This window comes from Echinops telfairi, unplaced genomic scaffold (genome assembly GCF_000313985.2).
Source record: "Echinops telfairi isolate 266 unplaced genomic scaffold, ASM31398v2 ScPeMD7_11;HRSCAF=52, whole genome shotgun sequence".
NCBI lineage: Eukaryota > Metazoa > Chordata > Mammalia > Afrosoricida > Tenrecidae > Echinops > Echinops telfairi.
In genome coordinates, this window is record NW_022103908.1 from 12,847,424 (window position 1) to 12,866,430 (window position 19,007).

Here is a 19,007-nt window from a genome sequence, read left to right on the forward strand (position 1 = left end):
GAAGAGACTGAAGGCAAGATGCGGGGCCCCGGTGGGGGAGCCCCCGGAAGAACCAGCAAGAGACAGTCCAACGAGACTTACCGAGACGCCTTGCGAAGTCATGTTCGCGCGGTATAAAGAACTTGATTAAAGGACGGAGACAAGTCCCACAGGATACAGCCTCCTCCTTGTTTTGTTTGTCTGTCTCCTTTTGTTTTGTTACTCTTCTTGTTGCTAAAAGTTTTTAAAATAAACTGTTTTTCAATGGAAAAAAAAAATCAAAACCCTTTTTCTCCTTGTTGCTTACTCCAAGGATATGTGAAGTGATACAGAGTTTCCACTACCTTCAAAGATATTACCTTGTTTGTATACACTTCAAAACAGAGGCAAAATAAGCAACATACAGACTTAGCACACAAACATGTTAAATTTTGTGACATTTTAGGAAAATGTTCGGAATAACCAAAAGATATGTGGGCACTGATCATGTTAATCTCTACTCGTGATTTCACTCCACTGAAAGTAGGAGCATGGATGATTATGAACTAACAGAATGCCTCCAACATAAGAACTCTGTTGGTCTAGAGTGAAATGTTTCTTGAGACAATTTCTTATTTTATTATAAAAGGAAATTCTAACGAGTGGGCAAGTATTGTAAAAGAAACCAAACAAAATACAACTACCATGAATCAGGAGACTTAGATGCATTAACTTTCAAAAATGATCGTGTTCAATGGATTGTCTTCAGCCGCTTTTTAGTCGACTCAGACACAGGGTGATCGCTGTAGGTCAGAGTAGAACTGACCCCATTGGGTTGGCAATAAATGAAACAGAAGTACTGGATCTAGGCCTTTCTTCAAGGATTCTCTGGAAAGGAACCACCACATTTTCAGTTATACCTGAGAACCCCATTTGAGCCACTGCCCGGGGACTCCTGGCAGATGCTACTATAGCCTCTTTACATCAGAAGAAAACATATTTAGAGAATTGTAAGTTCACATAATTTTAAGTATTAGAAATTCAATTTGTGCTCAAGCACGTGTACATGTAAGGATCACGAGTGGTGCAGTAGTTAAACATTTTACATGTGAACCAAAAGGTTGGTAGTTCCACCCTTCAGTCACTTCAGAGAATAAATACATCAAACTTTTCTTGAAATAGTAAGTTTTTATTTAGAATATGTGGTGTGACATTAATAAAACTGCATGGAAGCATGTACTATGTGGAGTGATTAAAAGGCTTAAGGGTATGAGAAAATCATTGACACTGAAGGTTGAGATCAAGCCTGGGAAGGGACAACATGCCCAAGCCTTAATATGTGTGGTGTCCTTCAGAAGGCAGTAGAGACCCCTAGGGAGGATGTTGATAGGAAGAAAGTTAAGCTCAAAGTAAAAATAACTCTGAATGTTAGAAATTAAATATACATATATCATAGAAACAAATAATATCTTAATACTAATATTTAGTCTTAGTATTAGATGTCTCCATACAGAAAATGGCCACCCATTTGCAGCAGTTTTTACAGAATGGATGTTTTAATCTGGGGACTTTAGAGAAACAAATCCACAGAAACTCATGTATAAGAGAGAGTTTTATATAAAGGGTAAGTGTGCATCAAGAAAACATCCCAACCCAGTGCTGCCCAAGCCCACAAGTCCAACATTAACCCATATGTCTGACACCAATCCACAAAGTCCTCCTCCATCTCACAAAAAACACACTATGATGCCGACTGCAGGAGAAAAGCCGAGTCAGTGAATATGTAAGCATCTCAGTGCTGGCAGGGGTCTCCACACGGGTGTTCCAGCACCCAGGGCTGCATCGGGGTAGGTCCATGTGGCTTCTCCTTGGGGGTGTCTTGCAGGAAGTCAGCCTTGCAAGTTGAAGCAGGGAACTGGTAAGGCAGCTGCACCCTGGTGTGACCATCACAAAGCAAGAGACCCAAGAACTAGAAAGGTGAGGCTCATCAAGCCTTTTATCCCTCCACCCTTCAATTAACCCCACACGTGTTTATTGGCCAGGTTGGCACAATAAACTAAGTACCTCAATGGATAATTGTATTAGTTTGTAAACATGTCTGTAAACTTTAATGTTCCATTTTTTCTTAAATCCCATTTGCTTTCTTTCTAGTGGTTATAGATATGAAATTCAGAATTATAATGAAATACTATTTCATTCCCACTAGAAAGAGAAAGGTAAACAAATCATAATAATAAAATGTTGACAAAGGTTTTGGACATTGGAAAAACCATAATCATTTGTTGATTGGAATGCAATATGATACACCCTTTTTAGAAATCTCTGTATCAGTTCCTCCAATAAGTACGCAATAGGACACAGCAATCCAATTTATAGGATTATACCTAAGGTGCTTGAGAGTTGTGATATAGGCAGATGCATGTATATTAATTCAAAATGTATTAGCAACCTAAATGCCAGTCCATAAATGAATAGATAAATAACATGTACATGCATACAATGAGATATACTAAGCCAGAAGTAGAAATCATGACATACATGCTATAGTATTGACATCACTCATATATTTTAAGATAAGTGATATAAGTCAAACACTATAGGACAAATAATGTATGACTTCTCATTTAAGTTGGATTTTCTAGAAGAAAACAGAGCAAGCACACTCATATAAGTATAAATGATAAGTTTATATCAAGAAAGCAATTTATATTCAGAAAGCATCCCAATCCAACTCCAGTCCAGAATCCCTACCAGACTTACATGGCAGCCAACTAAAGAAACAGAAAGGTGAAGCTAGAGGTGGAGATATTGCGGGTCAGGAGGAAGAGAGCAGGGTGCCAGTGGCTCCCAGAGTTGTCTAGGCTACATGGACCACAAACCTCAGCGCCACATAATCTAGGTAAGCAAGAAGGTGAAGAGAGGAAGCTTTTATGGAGATGAAGCTGTTCTAGAGTTTTCCTCAGTGTTTCTATACAAAAGTGCCACATCCCTAAGTAGGTCTCATCACACTGTGACCAGATTGATAGGTTGGATTCCCTCCTACCTTGAAACAGGTGCAACAAGTTTACATCACAACTAACTATCACAACTTCACTTATATATATGAAAAAGATGAGACCACATGTATACCGAACAAAGTTTATTAGGGATTACCAGCGACAGGGGTGGGTATTGTATAGGGACTATTGAGTTTCTGTTCATGATGACCAAAAAAAAAAAATCACAGTGAATAAGGATATGGATGCATGTCTCACTGGCATAAATGATGTCACTGAATTAGACACCTGTAATAAATAGAACTGGAAAATATGGAGTGTTTCAATCAGTAATCAAAAATAATAAAATTAAGTATGATTCATCATCTATATCTCATCTTTCTCCCTTGGATTTGCAGGTGGATTTGAGCTACTATCTTTTCAGTTACCAGACTGAGCTTACCTGCCAGCCTCCACAGTTCCTATCTTATATTCCTAATTATGTTCATTCCTAGGTATTTCATAATTTGTCAAGCAACTCAAAATGATATGATCTATTTTGATTTCTTGTTTCAGAGAAATCTTCATCATTTGAAACTGATTTTCACATATTGATCTTGAGTCATGCGTGTTGCTGAATTGTTCTATTCATTTTAGTAGTCTTCTTGTGAAATCTGTAGGGTTTCAATGTATATGAGGGGGTACCCCTCCAAATGAAATTATTTTCAAAGCTATGTATTTAATAAAAAAAACTTTATCACCTTCAAAGTACTCTCCATTACACTTTATATGTTTTTCTCAAATGTGTTATTCCATACATGAAAACATTTTTCAAATGCCCCTTGCTTTTTTCTTCACCTCTTCTACATTGTCAAATCACTGTCCTTTCATGTTCCTCTTCATTTTGAGAAACAAAAAGAAGTTGCACAGACTGGGAGCAGGTGAGTAAGGACCTCGGGGCAAGAGAGCCATGCTGTTTTGTGCCCCCAAATGGCACACTGAGATGGCTGCCCGAGTAGGTGTATTTGTTGTGGTGGCAAAACCAGTCCCTTCTCTGCCACAGCCAGGCCCTTTTCCCCCCTTGCACATTGTTAGACAATCTTTTCATAATCTCTAAACAGAACGCTTGATTAAAAGTCTGATGTGGTTGAACAAACTCCAAAGGCATTATGAGTTGACATTTTTGTCCATTCCAGAAGTTGATGATGTCCAGAATGAACCTCGTCATTAATCAATATTTCACCTTTTTTGAAATGAGAAAACTACGGGCAAACTTGAGTATTTTCCAATAGCACTGTCCTTGTAAGCTGTGTTCAATGCCACAACAGTTCTGCAGCATTTTTCCAAGCAGGAAACAAAATCTCCCAGCCACACACTGTTCTCTTAAATTGGTCATCACAAAAAATGAAGTTTGAGCGAAACTGCTTTGACAAAAATATTCACTGTGATTAGAGCCTTCTCAGGTGATGCCACTTGGTGCACTAACTCAGAGTAAGTTGTTTGAAACTCCCCTAACATGAAAAATGCATACTATGAAAGTGCCTCCCAGCAGAGTTCCTTCCTATATATTTTTTGGGGGTACCCTCTCTTATATGCATGTCATCAGTGACTGCTATTCTTTTAATATTGGAATACGTTTTATGTATCTTTATTGTCTTATTTGTTAGATGTTTCAGAAGCGTGATGAATAAAAATGGTGTTAATAATAATCCTTGTCTTATTCCTCTTCTCAAAAGGAAAACACACAGCCTTTCTCCATTGAATATTTTGTTGGCTCTTGACTTGGAAATGTGCCCTTCATGAGGTAAGAAAATTTCCTATCTATTCCCAGTTTTGCTAAGAGTTGGGTTTAAATATTTCTCAAAACACTTTCTGCATTATTTGATATGATTACATGGATCTTTTTCTCTGTATTTTTGTAGTTGGTTTTTGATATGTTGTTGAAGTCTGTTGTCTAGAATTTTGTTGAAAATATATTTATGTTAACAAGGGATTTTAAGCATGTAATTACGTTCTTTTTCTTTTCATGTGTGTGTTCTGTCTTTACCAGGTTTATGCTTATTTCATAGAGTTCTGTAATGTCCTTCTATGTTTCTGAAGAAATTAAGTAGCATTGGTGCCAACTCTGTGAATGTAGAACTCATCATTGTGCCAATTTGGTCCTAGGAACTGTTTTCCTTGATGCCAATTGTTTAGCATTATAAATCTCTAATTTTTTAATGGGTCTGTTTAAATATTCTACCTTTGTGTTAGGTTGGGGTAGTTGGTGTGTTCCTAAGAATTTTCCATTTCATTTAACTCTTCATATTTGTTGAGGTGTGATTTTTTTTTTTATATTTGTCAATTATGCTTTTCTTCATGTCTATTGAGTAAGCTGTAATATCAACAATTTCATTTTTTATTTTGGTTATTTGTCTTTACTTGTTACTTTACCTTGTTAGTCTATCCAGAGGTTTGTCTATTTTCCTGATCACTTCAATGGACCAACTTTGGTTTTCTTTTTTGGAATCATGCTATTTCCATTTCATTTTTCTTTATGACCTAATACTTAATATTTTCTTTATTTTAATAATTAAATGTTGGGTTATATTCCCCTTAGTCTTCTATTTGTTCAAGTTTTTGGCTTAACTTAATTATTTTGGATTTAATTTATTTTAATTATTGACATCATTTGCTATGAATTTCCTTCTGAGTACTGCTTTTGCTGTGTTTCAAAGGTATTGACAAATTGTGTCTCAATTTACCCTAGAATTTAACAATTTTTAAATTTCACTTTTGATTTCTCCAATGCCATCATATTTTTCCAGTAGTGCATTATTTAATTTCCAAATATTTACTATTTTCCTTGTTGTATATTTCTAGTTGCTTACTCTTATGATCAGGGATGATGCATTGTATGGTTTCAATGTTTTAAACTTGTTGAGACTTGTTATGTGATAAATAATATGGTCTATTCTGAAATATGATCCATAGACACTGGAGAAGGTTGTATATTTTTTCTGATGCTGGATGGAGTGTTCTATATATGTTTGGTTGGTCCAATTGGCTTATGTCTCTATGTACTTAGTGATCTCCTTTTTAAAAAATTCCTGTCCATTATTGAAAATGATGTTTGGCACCCTTTTATAACATTAGAATTACTGTGGCAGAAACCATGTATAGGTATCAGAAGTTCAAAAACAAGCAATCAAATTGACATGACGGAGCATAGACAAAGTGGATTCCCAAAATCCATCTGTAAGATAATTGTACAAGGGCCAGATGTAAAGGATGCCATATCCAGGGTGAAGTATAGCACTGATGAAAAACATAACGAAAAAAAAAAATTTAAAAAAAATTAAAAAAAAAGAAAAACATAACGATCCTCCAGTTCTTTGAAATGTCCTCCCCTTGATATTATGGTCTTAGTTTTACACCACTAATCTTGTTAGACCTGTGTATGTTCATTTGTATAATTAAGATAGTTCGGTGCATGAAATCCAAAGCAGATAAACCCTTCAGAAATAGTAATGGGAGTAATGATTCCCTGAGGGTATATGAAGAGGGGAGGAGATGGGGGTGCAGATAGCAATGATGTCTATATAACCCCACAGAATGTAGGTGAATGGATATATTGGATGGTATTACATGGAAAAATCATAATAATATTAATAATTAACAATAATAATAACAGGGTTCTGAGGAGCAAGATGAGGTAGGGAGGGGATAAAGCGGGAGCTAATATCAAAGAGTCCAAGAAGAAAGAAAGTATTTTGAAAATGCTGGTGGCAACAATCATACAATGATTGTTGATCTAAATGAATTATGGATTGTTATAATATCTGTAAGAGCTCCCAATAAAATAATTTTTAAAAAGAAACCATATTGCTGTGAGTCATACTCGACTCAATGGCAGTGGTTGAAATAAAACTAATGTTTCTATATCTAGCCTAGGATATGCGATATATTATTATAATATTTATATTATAAACATTTGCACAATAGTCATATAATAATATTTGAAGGTATTCTAAAATCTAAATATTATCTTAACCAATTTATCTTAAGTTAAAATTTATCCTTAATTTAATGTCTTTACTAAAAAATTGATATGCAATATAAAAGTAAATAAACTAATGTTACTAGGGGTAGGAGGGAAATTGAGGGTGTCACTAATTAGACAGTAGACATAATAACTTAATTGCAAGGGAAGGCAATGTATAATAATAGGGAGCTTAACAAAAAAAATAATGAACACAAAGTAAGGTACTTGGAGGGGTACAAGATTTAAACATAATGAAGGTAAATACTATTATATACATAGCCCTGCATGAGCCTTATTCTCTGAGTATATGCATAGACAGACATACAAGCTGACTAGGTTTGAGGAAGAGGATGAGGTTTTACTTGCACCTATGTATAGTTCAGTAGGAGCTATCCATACATATGTCTTTACCTACTCCACAAACAGATCCCCAAATAGTGTCATTGGGCTTGGGACTCGGTAGTCATCGAGATCAACTGGCACAACACAGTCCACAAAGACAATATTGTACTGCATCCTACTTTGGCGAGTAGTGATTGAAGTTTTAAAGCTTGTAAGTTTATAAGTGGACCTGTAAGGTAGAACTACTGGTCCCTCCATCTGAAGCAAAGAAGAGTGAAGAAAATCTAAGCTGTATGGAACATTTAGTTCGATGCAATAATGGATCACAAGAACCTCAGTTTGCTCAAACTGTATCACACTAGAAAGCTATCACATAGATAGAGTGGGAGAAAATCATGGAAAACAACAAAAAACCAAGCAGGCATACAGGTCAGATAGAGACTAGTGGAACCAACAAGACCATAGCCTTTGTCCCCTTGTAGACCTAGAACTAAACTCCTGATTTAACTCAATGTATAGGAAAATATATATATATATATATAAACAGGTCTATATGCTGAAAAATAGCATTAAGGAGATCTATACACTTTAGAATAATCAAACAGATCAGATCAAAAGGACAACATTTTTCCAGGGACAAAGCTTGAAGGGAGAAACGGGCAGGAACTAATAAGAAACAGGAAAGGGAAATGCTGGCAGGGAGTGGATGAGTTGGACTATATTGTCAGGATTGGAATCAATTACCTGAAACATAATGCGCAGTAATTGTTAAATGGAAAACTTAATACCCTCTAAGCTTACACCTGATTCACAATAAATAATGAAAAAGAAAGAAAAATGCAAGCTAAATGAAACAAAAGAAAACACACTTGTACACAATGAAGTATTGTCTAACTTAAAACAGTTTTGTGGAAGTAAGTGTGTCACTTAAGGAAAAGTCAAAATAAATGTCAACTCTTAGAGCCACCTTGATTCCAAAGAATAGCTGAAAGCCAAGAAAAGTTCAGTGGATGATCCTTATTAATCGAGCTTCAAAATGGATGAATAATATGTTCCAACCTCCCTGACATATGGTGAGGTTTGCAGCAAGTTTGGCATAATGGTTTCACTTAATAAACACCTGATTAGCATTGTTTAGCAGGTTTGAAAACAGTCGAATAGCAACATTCTGTCTAGTTAATTCCTCATTAGCAGACTCACAGTCACTGCCTTTGACAGATTGTATACCAGCTCTGACACAAGGTGACCTCTTGCTTGGACCTGTTCATCACCTTCAGTCTGTCATAAATGAAGTCAGTATAAATGTCAAAGTGAATGTGACATCACCAGAGAATGCATCTGATGCCTTGAAGGTTATTGTTTTCCCAATATTATTATTATAGACACAGTAAAACTATATGTAGTAACAAATAAAATGATGGTGACACACTAGAAGGAATTGGATATATAGGGAGGTTTTTAAAAAATTAATATTTTAGTCTAGTCACCTATAGATAAAATTTAATAACTTTATTTCAATTTCCTCATATTTATTTTTCTTTGAGATATTACCAAAATGAACGTTGGGAATGACTTTTGGATGCTTACTAGTAAAATAAATGAATGTAGTAATAATGCCTTCTAGTTTTATAAACTCTTTCTTCAGGGTTATTTTCTTTTTCAAAACAGTGGTAGGAGAAAAATTGAGGTAAATTTAAGCAATTAAATTGAATTGGAAATGGAAACGTGAGGAAGGCTTCCAGAACATACTTTGTGAAAAAGAGTCTTTGATTTTTGGAACATTGAACACTAGGAAATTCAAGACTTAATATAAAAATTATCCAAACAGTACTGAAATATTAATTTTACACTTTTGTCAACCTTGATAAATTATCTCTACTAAAGAGCCCTGTTTGAATCACAAAAGCAATTATACATTTACAGATCATTTATATTCTTCTCCTTGATGTGTAGAAATTGAACCAGTTTCAATTTATTTAAAAGAAACATTGATTGATGCAATGTTATTACAAACAAAACAAAATGGATATAATGTATCCTTGCTTTTCTCATTTTTCTGCTCTTTAACAGAAAATATATAATTTTTCCAAAACAACAAAAACTAAAATTTAGAAATCAAAATATTTATTTGGAAGAATGAAGAAAAATATAGATAGTAGCAGAATCTAGATATTGTACACAGAAAAGATTAAAAGAAAAATGTGCTATGAATTTAGTGGACTTTTTGTATCGTTTATTTACTTTTTGTTGAAATTTTTTTAATATTACAAGATACTCCTAAAATTACAACATACATTCATTGTAACAGAAGACTATTAAGATTGGACATAACTTAGAAAAATATTTTAAATTACATAGCTAAGCTTTTATTTTTAATGATATTTTACATAAGAAAGTGTCTTCTTGTTAGTTTTAAACAACTTTCATCTTGTTTATAATTCTATCTACCAGATAATGTAGTTATAACAGTTAAAATAGTTACTGAGATGTACATACATATAAATTGTGTAGTCAAAACGGATTCGTTTTTGAAACCACGGATTTGAGGAAGTCAGGGTGAAAACACAAGCATTCAAGCCTCCATCCGGGAACTTGTGGGTAAAGTAAGAGAGAGTCTGACTAGCTTTCCTTTCTAAGTGATTTTATTCATCTTTTCAATCTCCACAAAACGACCCTTCAGGCAGATCTTAGTGTCATGTGAAGGGAGATAACTGGAACCCAAGAAATTCAAGGATTCTATCAAAGCTTTGCAATCAGTAAGTAGCAAGTTAGCTTTCTAAGCCCAGTTCGATGTGATTGCAAAGGTCCTGGTGAGCAAGGTGTAGCGGTAGCGGTATGATGGCCTGGTTACTGCTCAGGATACACACAGGCCTCAAGTCTTCATCAGAGCTCAGCGTCTCTTAGACGATTTCCTTCAGTGTGGCTGTTATTCAGTGACCGTCTTTTTCTCCAACAGCAGTGTGTTGTTCTGTGTTGTTTGGCTTTTGGGGAGTTACCTCCTCGCTAGGTTCATGTGTGCATTGTAATGTGGAGCACATTTCTCAGTTTTATGTATTGTCCCCATTTACAATGTATAAACATTTTGTTGAGTAAGCATATTTCATTGGAATCATTAGTTAGGTCTAGTCTAGTTTCCTTTGGCCTCCAAACTAATTGCAAGTGATTCAATAAAAGGGTGCACAATTTTCTTAATCATCTATGATTTATCACACCCAGGGCAGCTGATCCATGAATGTTCATTTTTCCCAGTACAATGGTCCCTTATCTGCTTTTGTCAAATGTCATTCTTCAATGCTTTTCATTATTTTCCAATTGTCCAAATGTGTTTTATTCATTTTTATTGTCAAAGACAGGCTTACCTGAGGCAAGGAGTTAAGGAAATGAGGCAATTCAGACTCAATATTAATTTTATATACTGGCTTCATTAATTATTTTTATTGTCTTTTCAGTAGTCACTTTCTGAAAATGAATAGTTTATAAATAAAAAAGCACTTTAATCTAACTTTTGCTAGCCTCTGTCTTCAAGCACACAAGAAGTCAAATGAGAATAATAGCCGTTCCCCTTATTTCTTTCCCACAAAATGTGAATGTTTTAAAAATAAGGCCTTTGCTAATCCTTCCTCATTGTCCTGATGGTAGCTAAAATATAGGAGAAAGCTCAGAAAATTGATTACCCTTTTTTATTACTATTTTTTTAGATATACTATGCTTTATTGTATTTTTTTTTAAAATCATCAGAGTTGTTACGATTTGGTTTGACTATGTTTGGGAGTTTGAGTGAGACTACTTTAGAAATAAATATATCACACTGCAGAACTATTTTGCTTCCCATTACGTAGAGATAGAAAATTGAGGTATGACAGCCTGATTTGAAGGGGGCCGTTAAACCTGTTGTAACATTTTATATAAACTCGGGGACATTTGGTTTTCATTTCAACAACTTTAAGTATATGTATCCCCTGTTACAGTTTATTGTTAGATTCTATTGCTGGATTCTGTATCCAGCCTTGGGATTTCCTGGCTTACTGTGTGGCAGTGGTTGATGGGAGAGTGCCGTGTGTCTAGTCCTCGGTGCTCAAGGACCCCCCCTCAGCATCTCCTCCATCTCTCGCTTGCTCCTACTTTGGTTCTGCCTTTCCTCTCTCTTTTCTCCCTCCACTGAGTTGCCGTGTCTCTCCTGTCCATCACAGACGGTAGTGTATGGTTCTTTTGACCCTGCCCTGGGTTGAGTGTTTGGGTCAGAAAGTAAGGTAGGATGAACCGCGTGTTGCTATTTTACTTGTTAAACATTCCATCGAAACGAACCACTTGTCTGTGTGGTCTTATGCTCCTTCTGCCATCGCGTGTCTGCCCCAGCGCTTCACAGTCGCCTCTGGGGCAGCTATGCGGAATTCATGGGCTAAAGAACTCTTAGTGGATTCCTGTGGGGTTTTTTGGTTTTTTTTCAGTTGATCTTAGAGGTCTCCAGTCGCTGCATCGGGAAAGTTTTAAAACAGATTTGTGGCATTTGATGACTCATGTGTCCAAGTGTTTTACACGTGTGAAGTTGCTCTTTCTTTCTTTCATTTTTGGCAGAGACGTAGGTGGAAATGTTCTGAAGAGAATCGAACCACGTCTGAATCTTATGATTGTCAGCGCAGGCTGAGCCATTTGTAGCAGAGCGCGGAAAACCCATCATGGATATTATGAAACATTACTCATTTCTAATTCATGGCAAAGATACTCTCCTAAACTTGCATATGTGATGGATGGCAAAATACCAGGTATTCACATCTAATTATAAGGTTTTGGTTTTTTCCCCTCTGTGCTAAAATGGACTCTATTTATCTATCCGCGCAATCAATCTATGCATTTTTCTTTGTGTCTGTCACCGTACTACCTAAGCACTTAGCAAAGATATTAAATTAGGCAAAAAGTGTGGAGTGGGATGTTTTCCTTGCCTTTACTACATTTATCTAAGCCAACCTAAAGCTAAGCAGACTGTGACTAATATTGGAAGCCTTATTCTTATCGCAGACAGAGTTGTTTTCATTCCTGTTATTATTAATTGGTGGAATGCCAACAATATATTCGGCACAGGACATAATTGCACAATATGTTCTTTCTCCGGCAACCTAGGGAGGGCTCCACTGCTTTCATCCGTTCGTTCATGTTGATGCAGAGTGATAAATGCCCCTTCAGCACCCCGGTTCCTTGCCTGCCTCCCTTCCTTTACCTACTTCCCTTGCCAGTTTTCTTTCAAAAAGCAGACCCCTTAATAATGTCCCCCCTTAATTTCAGTAAGGCTTTCAGGAAAGAATAAACCACAGAAGTACATGCTGAGCGATAAAGTGCATTTTACACTTCTGAAGCTCATCATTGATGTGTGCTTCTAATTCTACTGATATGTGTCTAGAAAACATGACCACTTTGTACATATTTTACCCACATATGTATTATAAATCATTTACGTATATTGTACACACAGAGACGAGGAGACTTAACATTTTTTAAAATATCATTATTTTTTCCCTTATATTTGTTCAGGAACTTTTTGAAGCCCTCTTGTATAAGTATTATGTATATATGTATGACACATATAGAATAGATCATAGACATTAATTATGTTTGTAATTACCTTTTATTCTTGCTAATTGGCATCAAGTTGACTGTGACTCGTGGTGACTCCATGTGGACCAGAGTGGAACTGCACACCTGTTAAGAGATGTTAAGAAGCACATCGCTAGGCTTGCTTGCAGAGGTTCCTATGGGTATATTGACCCAGCAAACTTTATCTGCCTCTCAAGCTCGGAGTCATTTGCATTATTTGGGGCCTCCAGTAATACCCCATCTATACTATTAGAGAGGAATTTTTAGATAATTCCTTTCCAGAAGAAAAGTTCATTTGCTTCTGTACATCTCATCCCACATAAGTACATCCTCTAAGGAAAAATGGGACTATATTTTAAATTTATTTTAAATTCATATGTATGAAAATACAATTGTAAAATAAAAACCTACTCTGTAACCCTTTGAAAACCGAGCTAATGATATCTAAAATCAAATTACCAGCAGGTACTTTGGAAGCAGGAAAAGGGTGGTGGCTGCTGTTACGGTGCAGGGGCCTAGAGTCAGTTCACGAGGACAATGCAGCTCTCTGTTCCCTCCCATACAGGGTTACAATCTTGGAATCCCATAGAGGCTTTCCACCCTGTCCAATGGAGTGCCTGTGGGTCTGAATTGACTCGGGGACAGTGAGATATTGCAGAATCAGTTCCAATCCATAGCAACCCCACATGCAACATGAAACACTACCTGGCTCTGCAGCCCTCGCATTCGTTGTTACGAGAATGCATTGTCACAGCCTTGTGTTCCTCTGTCTCACTGAGGGGCTTCCACTATTTCAATGACCCATAAGTTAACAAATGCAATATCTTCTTCAAAGTACTGTTCTCTCCTTTCACCATTATGTGAGATAACATCTCACCAACCTCATTTCTAAGGAGCCTTAAAGATAAATGTGTTAAATTATTTTTGTTCACTATTCATACACACACATAAGCATATATGTGTGTGAATAATGAACAAAAATAATTTAATACATTTAACATTTTCCTAGAAGGCTCCTTAGAAATCACACACACACACACACACACACACACACATACACACACACACACACACACACACACACACACACACACACCCCAAGGGATACAGTCGACTTACTCCTCCTGAAAAGAGAGTGACTGTCACAGGAGCCCATAGGGGCAGTTGGCCATGCTCACAATGGGATAACTATGAATCAGAATTGATTTGATGGCAGTGAATGATACAAACAAATATTACTCAAGTATTTTGTACCCATGCATGCGATAATAATTAGTACATGAATGTGTATTTCCATTTCACAAACAATATATTTTATACATGTAGCCAATGTATCTAAACTTTAATAAAACTTGAGACACATCCTTACCTTTTAGTAGTTGATTATGTCAAATGTCAAATTAAAAACTTTTATTTTCTAAGTGATAAACCCAATTTCATCTCATGCTTGGTTTCCATATCTATGTATGTGAAAATTAAGGAAATAAGTTGCAAGTTTAAAAATTTTCATTAATAAATTTAATATATAATAAATAAGTAAATGATTAAGAAACATTGATGGTTGGGGATTAGTCTAGAAAAATCATGCTTATGTTAAAATAAACCCAGCCATATTTTGGATATCCAGGAAACTGAACCTAAACAACAGCACTAATGTGGACTGAAAGCTGGAGTCAGGTCACAGAGCTTCAGCCTTAAGGGATAATCACCGTAGAGGTACAGCAAGGAGGACATGCCTGGCCCACGGTATGAAGGCATGGTGTAGAGGGTTGGGGGACTCTGAGAAGCATGACTGAGAGCACACCTCAGAACTTAAGGAAAGCTACGATCTGCAAGTGAAAATGCAGAATGTGACCATCCACAGGGAGTCAAACTAGAAATGAGAATCACGAGTAGAAACAGAACTGTCAGCTAGTTTTTTGCATTAGATGGGGAAGGTGTTAGCAATGATGTTGATAGTGTCAATAGTTTTAAAGCAGCTGTTAAAGAAATCATCCTTTGAGATTTACACTCCATAATATTCTAAGATTATAGTCATAATACTGGAGTCATATTCCAGTACAATCCAATTTCTGATAGATTCCTGGTGAAGAGTTCTTATTGAGCCATCCATGCTACATAACAACCACAAAATGATTTCTTTGTATTGTTGAAATTTGAAGGTGGAGAAACAAAGGATAAACAGAAGGAATTTTTAATTTATTTCCTCTTTTAAAAAATGTTAGTCACCACATAAAAGATGGACCTTATGTCTAGAGTACTTTTATCTTTAGAAAGATTTGTATTTTGCTTCTTTTTCCCATTATTTTCATTTCTGCTAGGTGCCACTGAGATGGCTCTGACCAAAGGCGACCTCATGCACAACAGAACTAACCACTGTATGGTCCTGCGCCATCCACACCATTATTTCTGTGCCGAAACCCATTTAGGCAGCCACTTGTATCAAGAGACTTACTAATTTTTTTTTGGCTGCCCTTCCACTTTATCAAACCTGATGTCCTCCTCTAGAAACTGGTCTCTCTTGTCATTATGCCCAAAGTACGCAATATGAAGTCCTTCCATCCTTGCCTCTAAGTAGCAGTCTGGCCTGAGTTCTTCCAATACAGATCTATTTGTCTTTTTAGCAGTCCATGGTACTTTCAACATTCTCCTCTGGCACCACTATTTGAATGCATCTATTTTTGTATCATCTTCCTTATTCACTATCAAACTTTCACGTGCATATGATGCCACGGAGAATACCTTGGCTGGAGTCAGGAGCACCTTAGTCCTCAAAGAAATATCATTGCTCTTCAATAATACTCTAAGGAGGTCTCGTGCAGCAGAATTACTTACTGTAGAATGTCTTTGATCTCTTGACTGCTGTCTCCTTGAGTATTGATTGTGGATCAAAGTAACTCAAATTCCTTGACAACTGCAACCTTTTCTACGTTTATCATGATGTTACCTGTGGGTGCAGTTGTTTGGTGTTCCTTACATTGAGTTGTAACCCGTACTGAAGGCTACAATTCTTGATCTTCATCAGCAAGTCTTCCAGTCCTCCCCACCTTCAGCAAGGTTGTGTCATCTGCGGACCACAGGTCGTTAAGGAACCTTCCTCCAATCCTTATGCCACACTCTTCTTCAAATAGTCCAACTTCTCTGGTGATTTTTTTCATTATAGAACTGTTCAAATGATGGAAAACCATTGAAATCTAGGCATTATGTTGATGTTAGTATCTTCTTAAAATGACCCATAAAGTGTTCTGTTTTAAATCTTCCAGGGCACTCATGTAACCCTCTGAGGGCAGGAGAAGTCAGGAGGAGGCAGGTTCTTCCCCTACACAAGAATGCAGCAACCCAGGACAAAGGTACTCTTTCCACTCCAGTTTTAACTTCCAGATCACAGTGGTAATGTCATTCCAACCTGCCAGAAGGGATACCAATTATAATGGAGTGTTCTGGGCACATTCTACGAGCCAGGCCCTAACGTGATGCATTACTTCTGCTCACAATCTGCTTGGTGTCTAGGAAGTGGAGTACAGCAGGGGCACGGGCAGAAGAGGAGACCTAGATTTAAGTGACACTGGGCATTCCCCACCACTACCATTCTGGAAGCCACTAACTAGCAATGTGTGCCTGATTGATCAAAGAATGCAGTCACCTATTGCCCGAGGAAGGCGATCTTCAGGTTATGTATTCAGTGCCTGCATCCAATTCCAAAATATCCATGATTTCTCAAGATTTGAAGATCTATAAAGTAGAGAGCAAATTATTCTCCTCCACTTCCTCCCAAATGTACAACAGAGAGCGGTACAGAATTTGCACACCTATGGTCAAGTGTACAATTCGATGATGAGAAAAGGAAGACTATGAAACATAGAACCATTACCAACCCCTAGCCATAATAGTTTTCTTTGACAGGCATTGTGAAGATATTCTACCTGGTACTGGATACAGTTTTTATGGAATCCCAAAAATCCATGTGTAGATTTATCACTTTCACCATTTTTTCTCTGGCATGTACTAGTGCCATGTTATGGTAAGCTTTTTCTTCTCCATAAATCCCAATGTCCCATCTCAAATAAGCCCTAGAGTGAAGATTATGGTTAAATGACACACACTGTACATCGTATGCTTTCTTTTGAGGTGAGTGTGATGAACTAAAGACGTGGATTTGCTTTGTTTTGTCTTGCTTTTGTGATTTTACCTTCATAGTCATCCTTAGGCCACAATCATGACAATGCATTTCTCCCCCCCAGTTATTTGGAAGATGTATGAAACATTTGCTTTTGGATAGCACTAAGGATGCCTAGGGAGAAAGACTGGGATTTCTACTCCACTAAAGGGTTACAGTCTCAGATACCCCCTGGGGCAGTTCTGCTCTGCTCCATAGTGCTGCTATGCATCTGCATCAACTGGACAGCAGTGGATTTGGTTTGAGTTTTTAAGGACCAGTAAAATCAGTCATCATGGAATCAAGTTCAACTCATGGCCACATGTGTGCAATAGGAGATTGTGTAGTCTTAATTAGTGTCGATTGTTTTACCTTTCTAGTTTTTAATTTTCATTGCAATGGCTACGCAGGAACTCACAGACAAAATTCATGGTTAAAGGGTTCATTAAGGAAGTTAATAAATTGTAACGCCAGTGAAAAATGCTCAGGGTGGTTGTTTACCAGGACTTGTTACGGAATTTCTGATTTGTTATTAAATGCCCAGATCCCTGAATTCGGTGCCCACAAGCACCTCACGGCAGTATGCTCCAATCCCAAAGGCACTCAATTTCACTTCTGTGGGTCAGCAAGTCCAACTTCCCCAATCAAGTGCCCAAAGGCATCCTACTCCACAAGCAACCTCATGCACAAAAGCAGTGTTTGACTTGCGCTCTGAGTTGGGAAGTCCATCACTCTGTTCCAGGCTCTGGCTCCTGGTTCTGCTGCTGCTGCTCCTCTGAGGGGGTACCTGTCCTCTGGATCCTTTTCCCTTTACTTTTATTTGTTTCATTTTAATTATTTATTTATTTGTTAGAAACTGGCCAATTCTGTGTAAGTCATTTATTTCTTATAAGTTCTTAATGAAACAAGTAAAAAGAGTGCATATAGTACTTTGGTAATTACATAATCTGGTATCAATTTGTGGAAGGGTGGAGTCTAGCCTGTCATTCAGGTTGCAGCTTGATGGCATCATTTGGAGGCTCTAAGGAGATAAATAGCTGGCTGGAGGCAGGACACTCACTCACTCCCTGGGAGACATTACTGTTGATAGGACACATGGAACTATGCTAAAATCCTGGAACCGAAGGAGCAACATGGAGACCCCTGCCAGCCTGAGATGCTTCCACTACCACTGGATCCATAAGACTTTCCACCCACTGGCCTGTGATCATCCTGCATTTGACATCATTGCTTGTGTTTCATAAGTCCAAAGAGGAATTTATACATTTGTATCAAGACATGTGGAATTGATCTGGACTGGGCTGGGTTTTTTCTCAATATCCCATTGCTCTTGTATATAAATCTCTTTCTTATACACATATGAGTGTCAATGAATTTGTTTTGCTAGTCAACCCAGACTAACACAAGTACCATTTTAGCTCTTTCCAAACATTTCCCTTGACCTAGATCCATTACCTCCATGTTGTTGTTAGGTGTTCTCACATTGGTTCCAATTCACAAGTGACCCCACTACATAAAGAAAACCAAACATCGCCTAGACCTGTGCCAGCCTCACAATCCCATCCACAGTATGCCATAACCATCCCTACATGGTTCATCGGTGATTTGCAGTGATTTTCAAATCTGTATCTCCTCAAGATTTTATCATTCAAGAACATAATTACAACTTACTGAAATGGCGCATACTGGCTTCCTGTTCAATGATCTTCATTCACTTTTAAAAAATATCTTTTTTTTTTTTTAAATGAAGAAATCTCCTCTCCAAGTTTTTAGGAGCAGGCTGAAAAAGAAAATTGTTCTTCAGTTTGAAATCCTTTAATAGCAGGGAGAACATTACCTATAATTTTAGCTTAGTTGAATAGATTGAAAGTTCAATTTAGATATTAGAGGAAAACCTTCATTGTAGCAATGGACTTTTACTTGGTTGGTATAAAGGATGTTTCCGACAAATTATACATTTTGC

At 37.0% G+C, this 19,007-nt stretch overlaps 1 protein-coding gene across 1 annotated transcript in view; it reads left to right on the top strand.

Annotated features, from left to right (window-relative positions):
• Positions 1-485, top strand: part of LOC101645124 (RNA-binding protein 6-like) — a 3,480-nt gene extending 2,995 nt beyond the window's left edge. Inside the window, 1 exon segment of the mRNA XM_045287082.1 lies at positions 425-485. Coding sequence (XP_045143017.1) covers positions 425-485 — 61 coding nt within the window.
• The last annotated feature ends 18,522 nt before the right edge of the window (positions 486-19,007 follow it).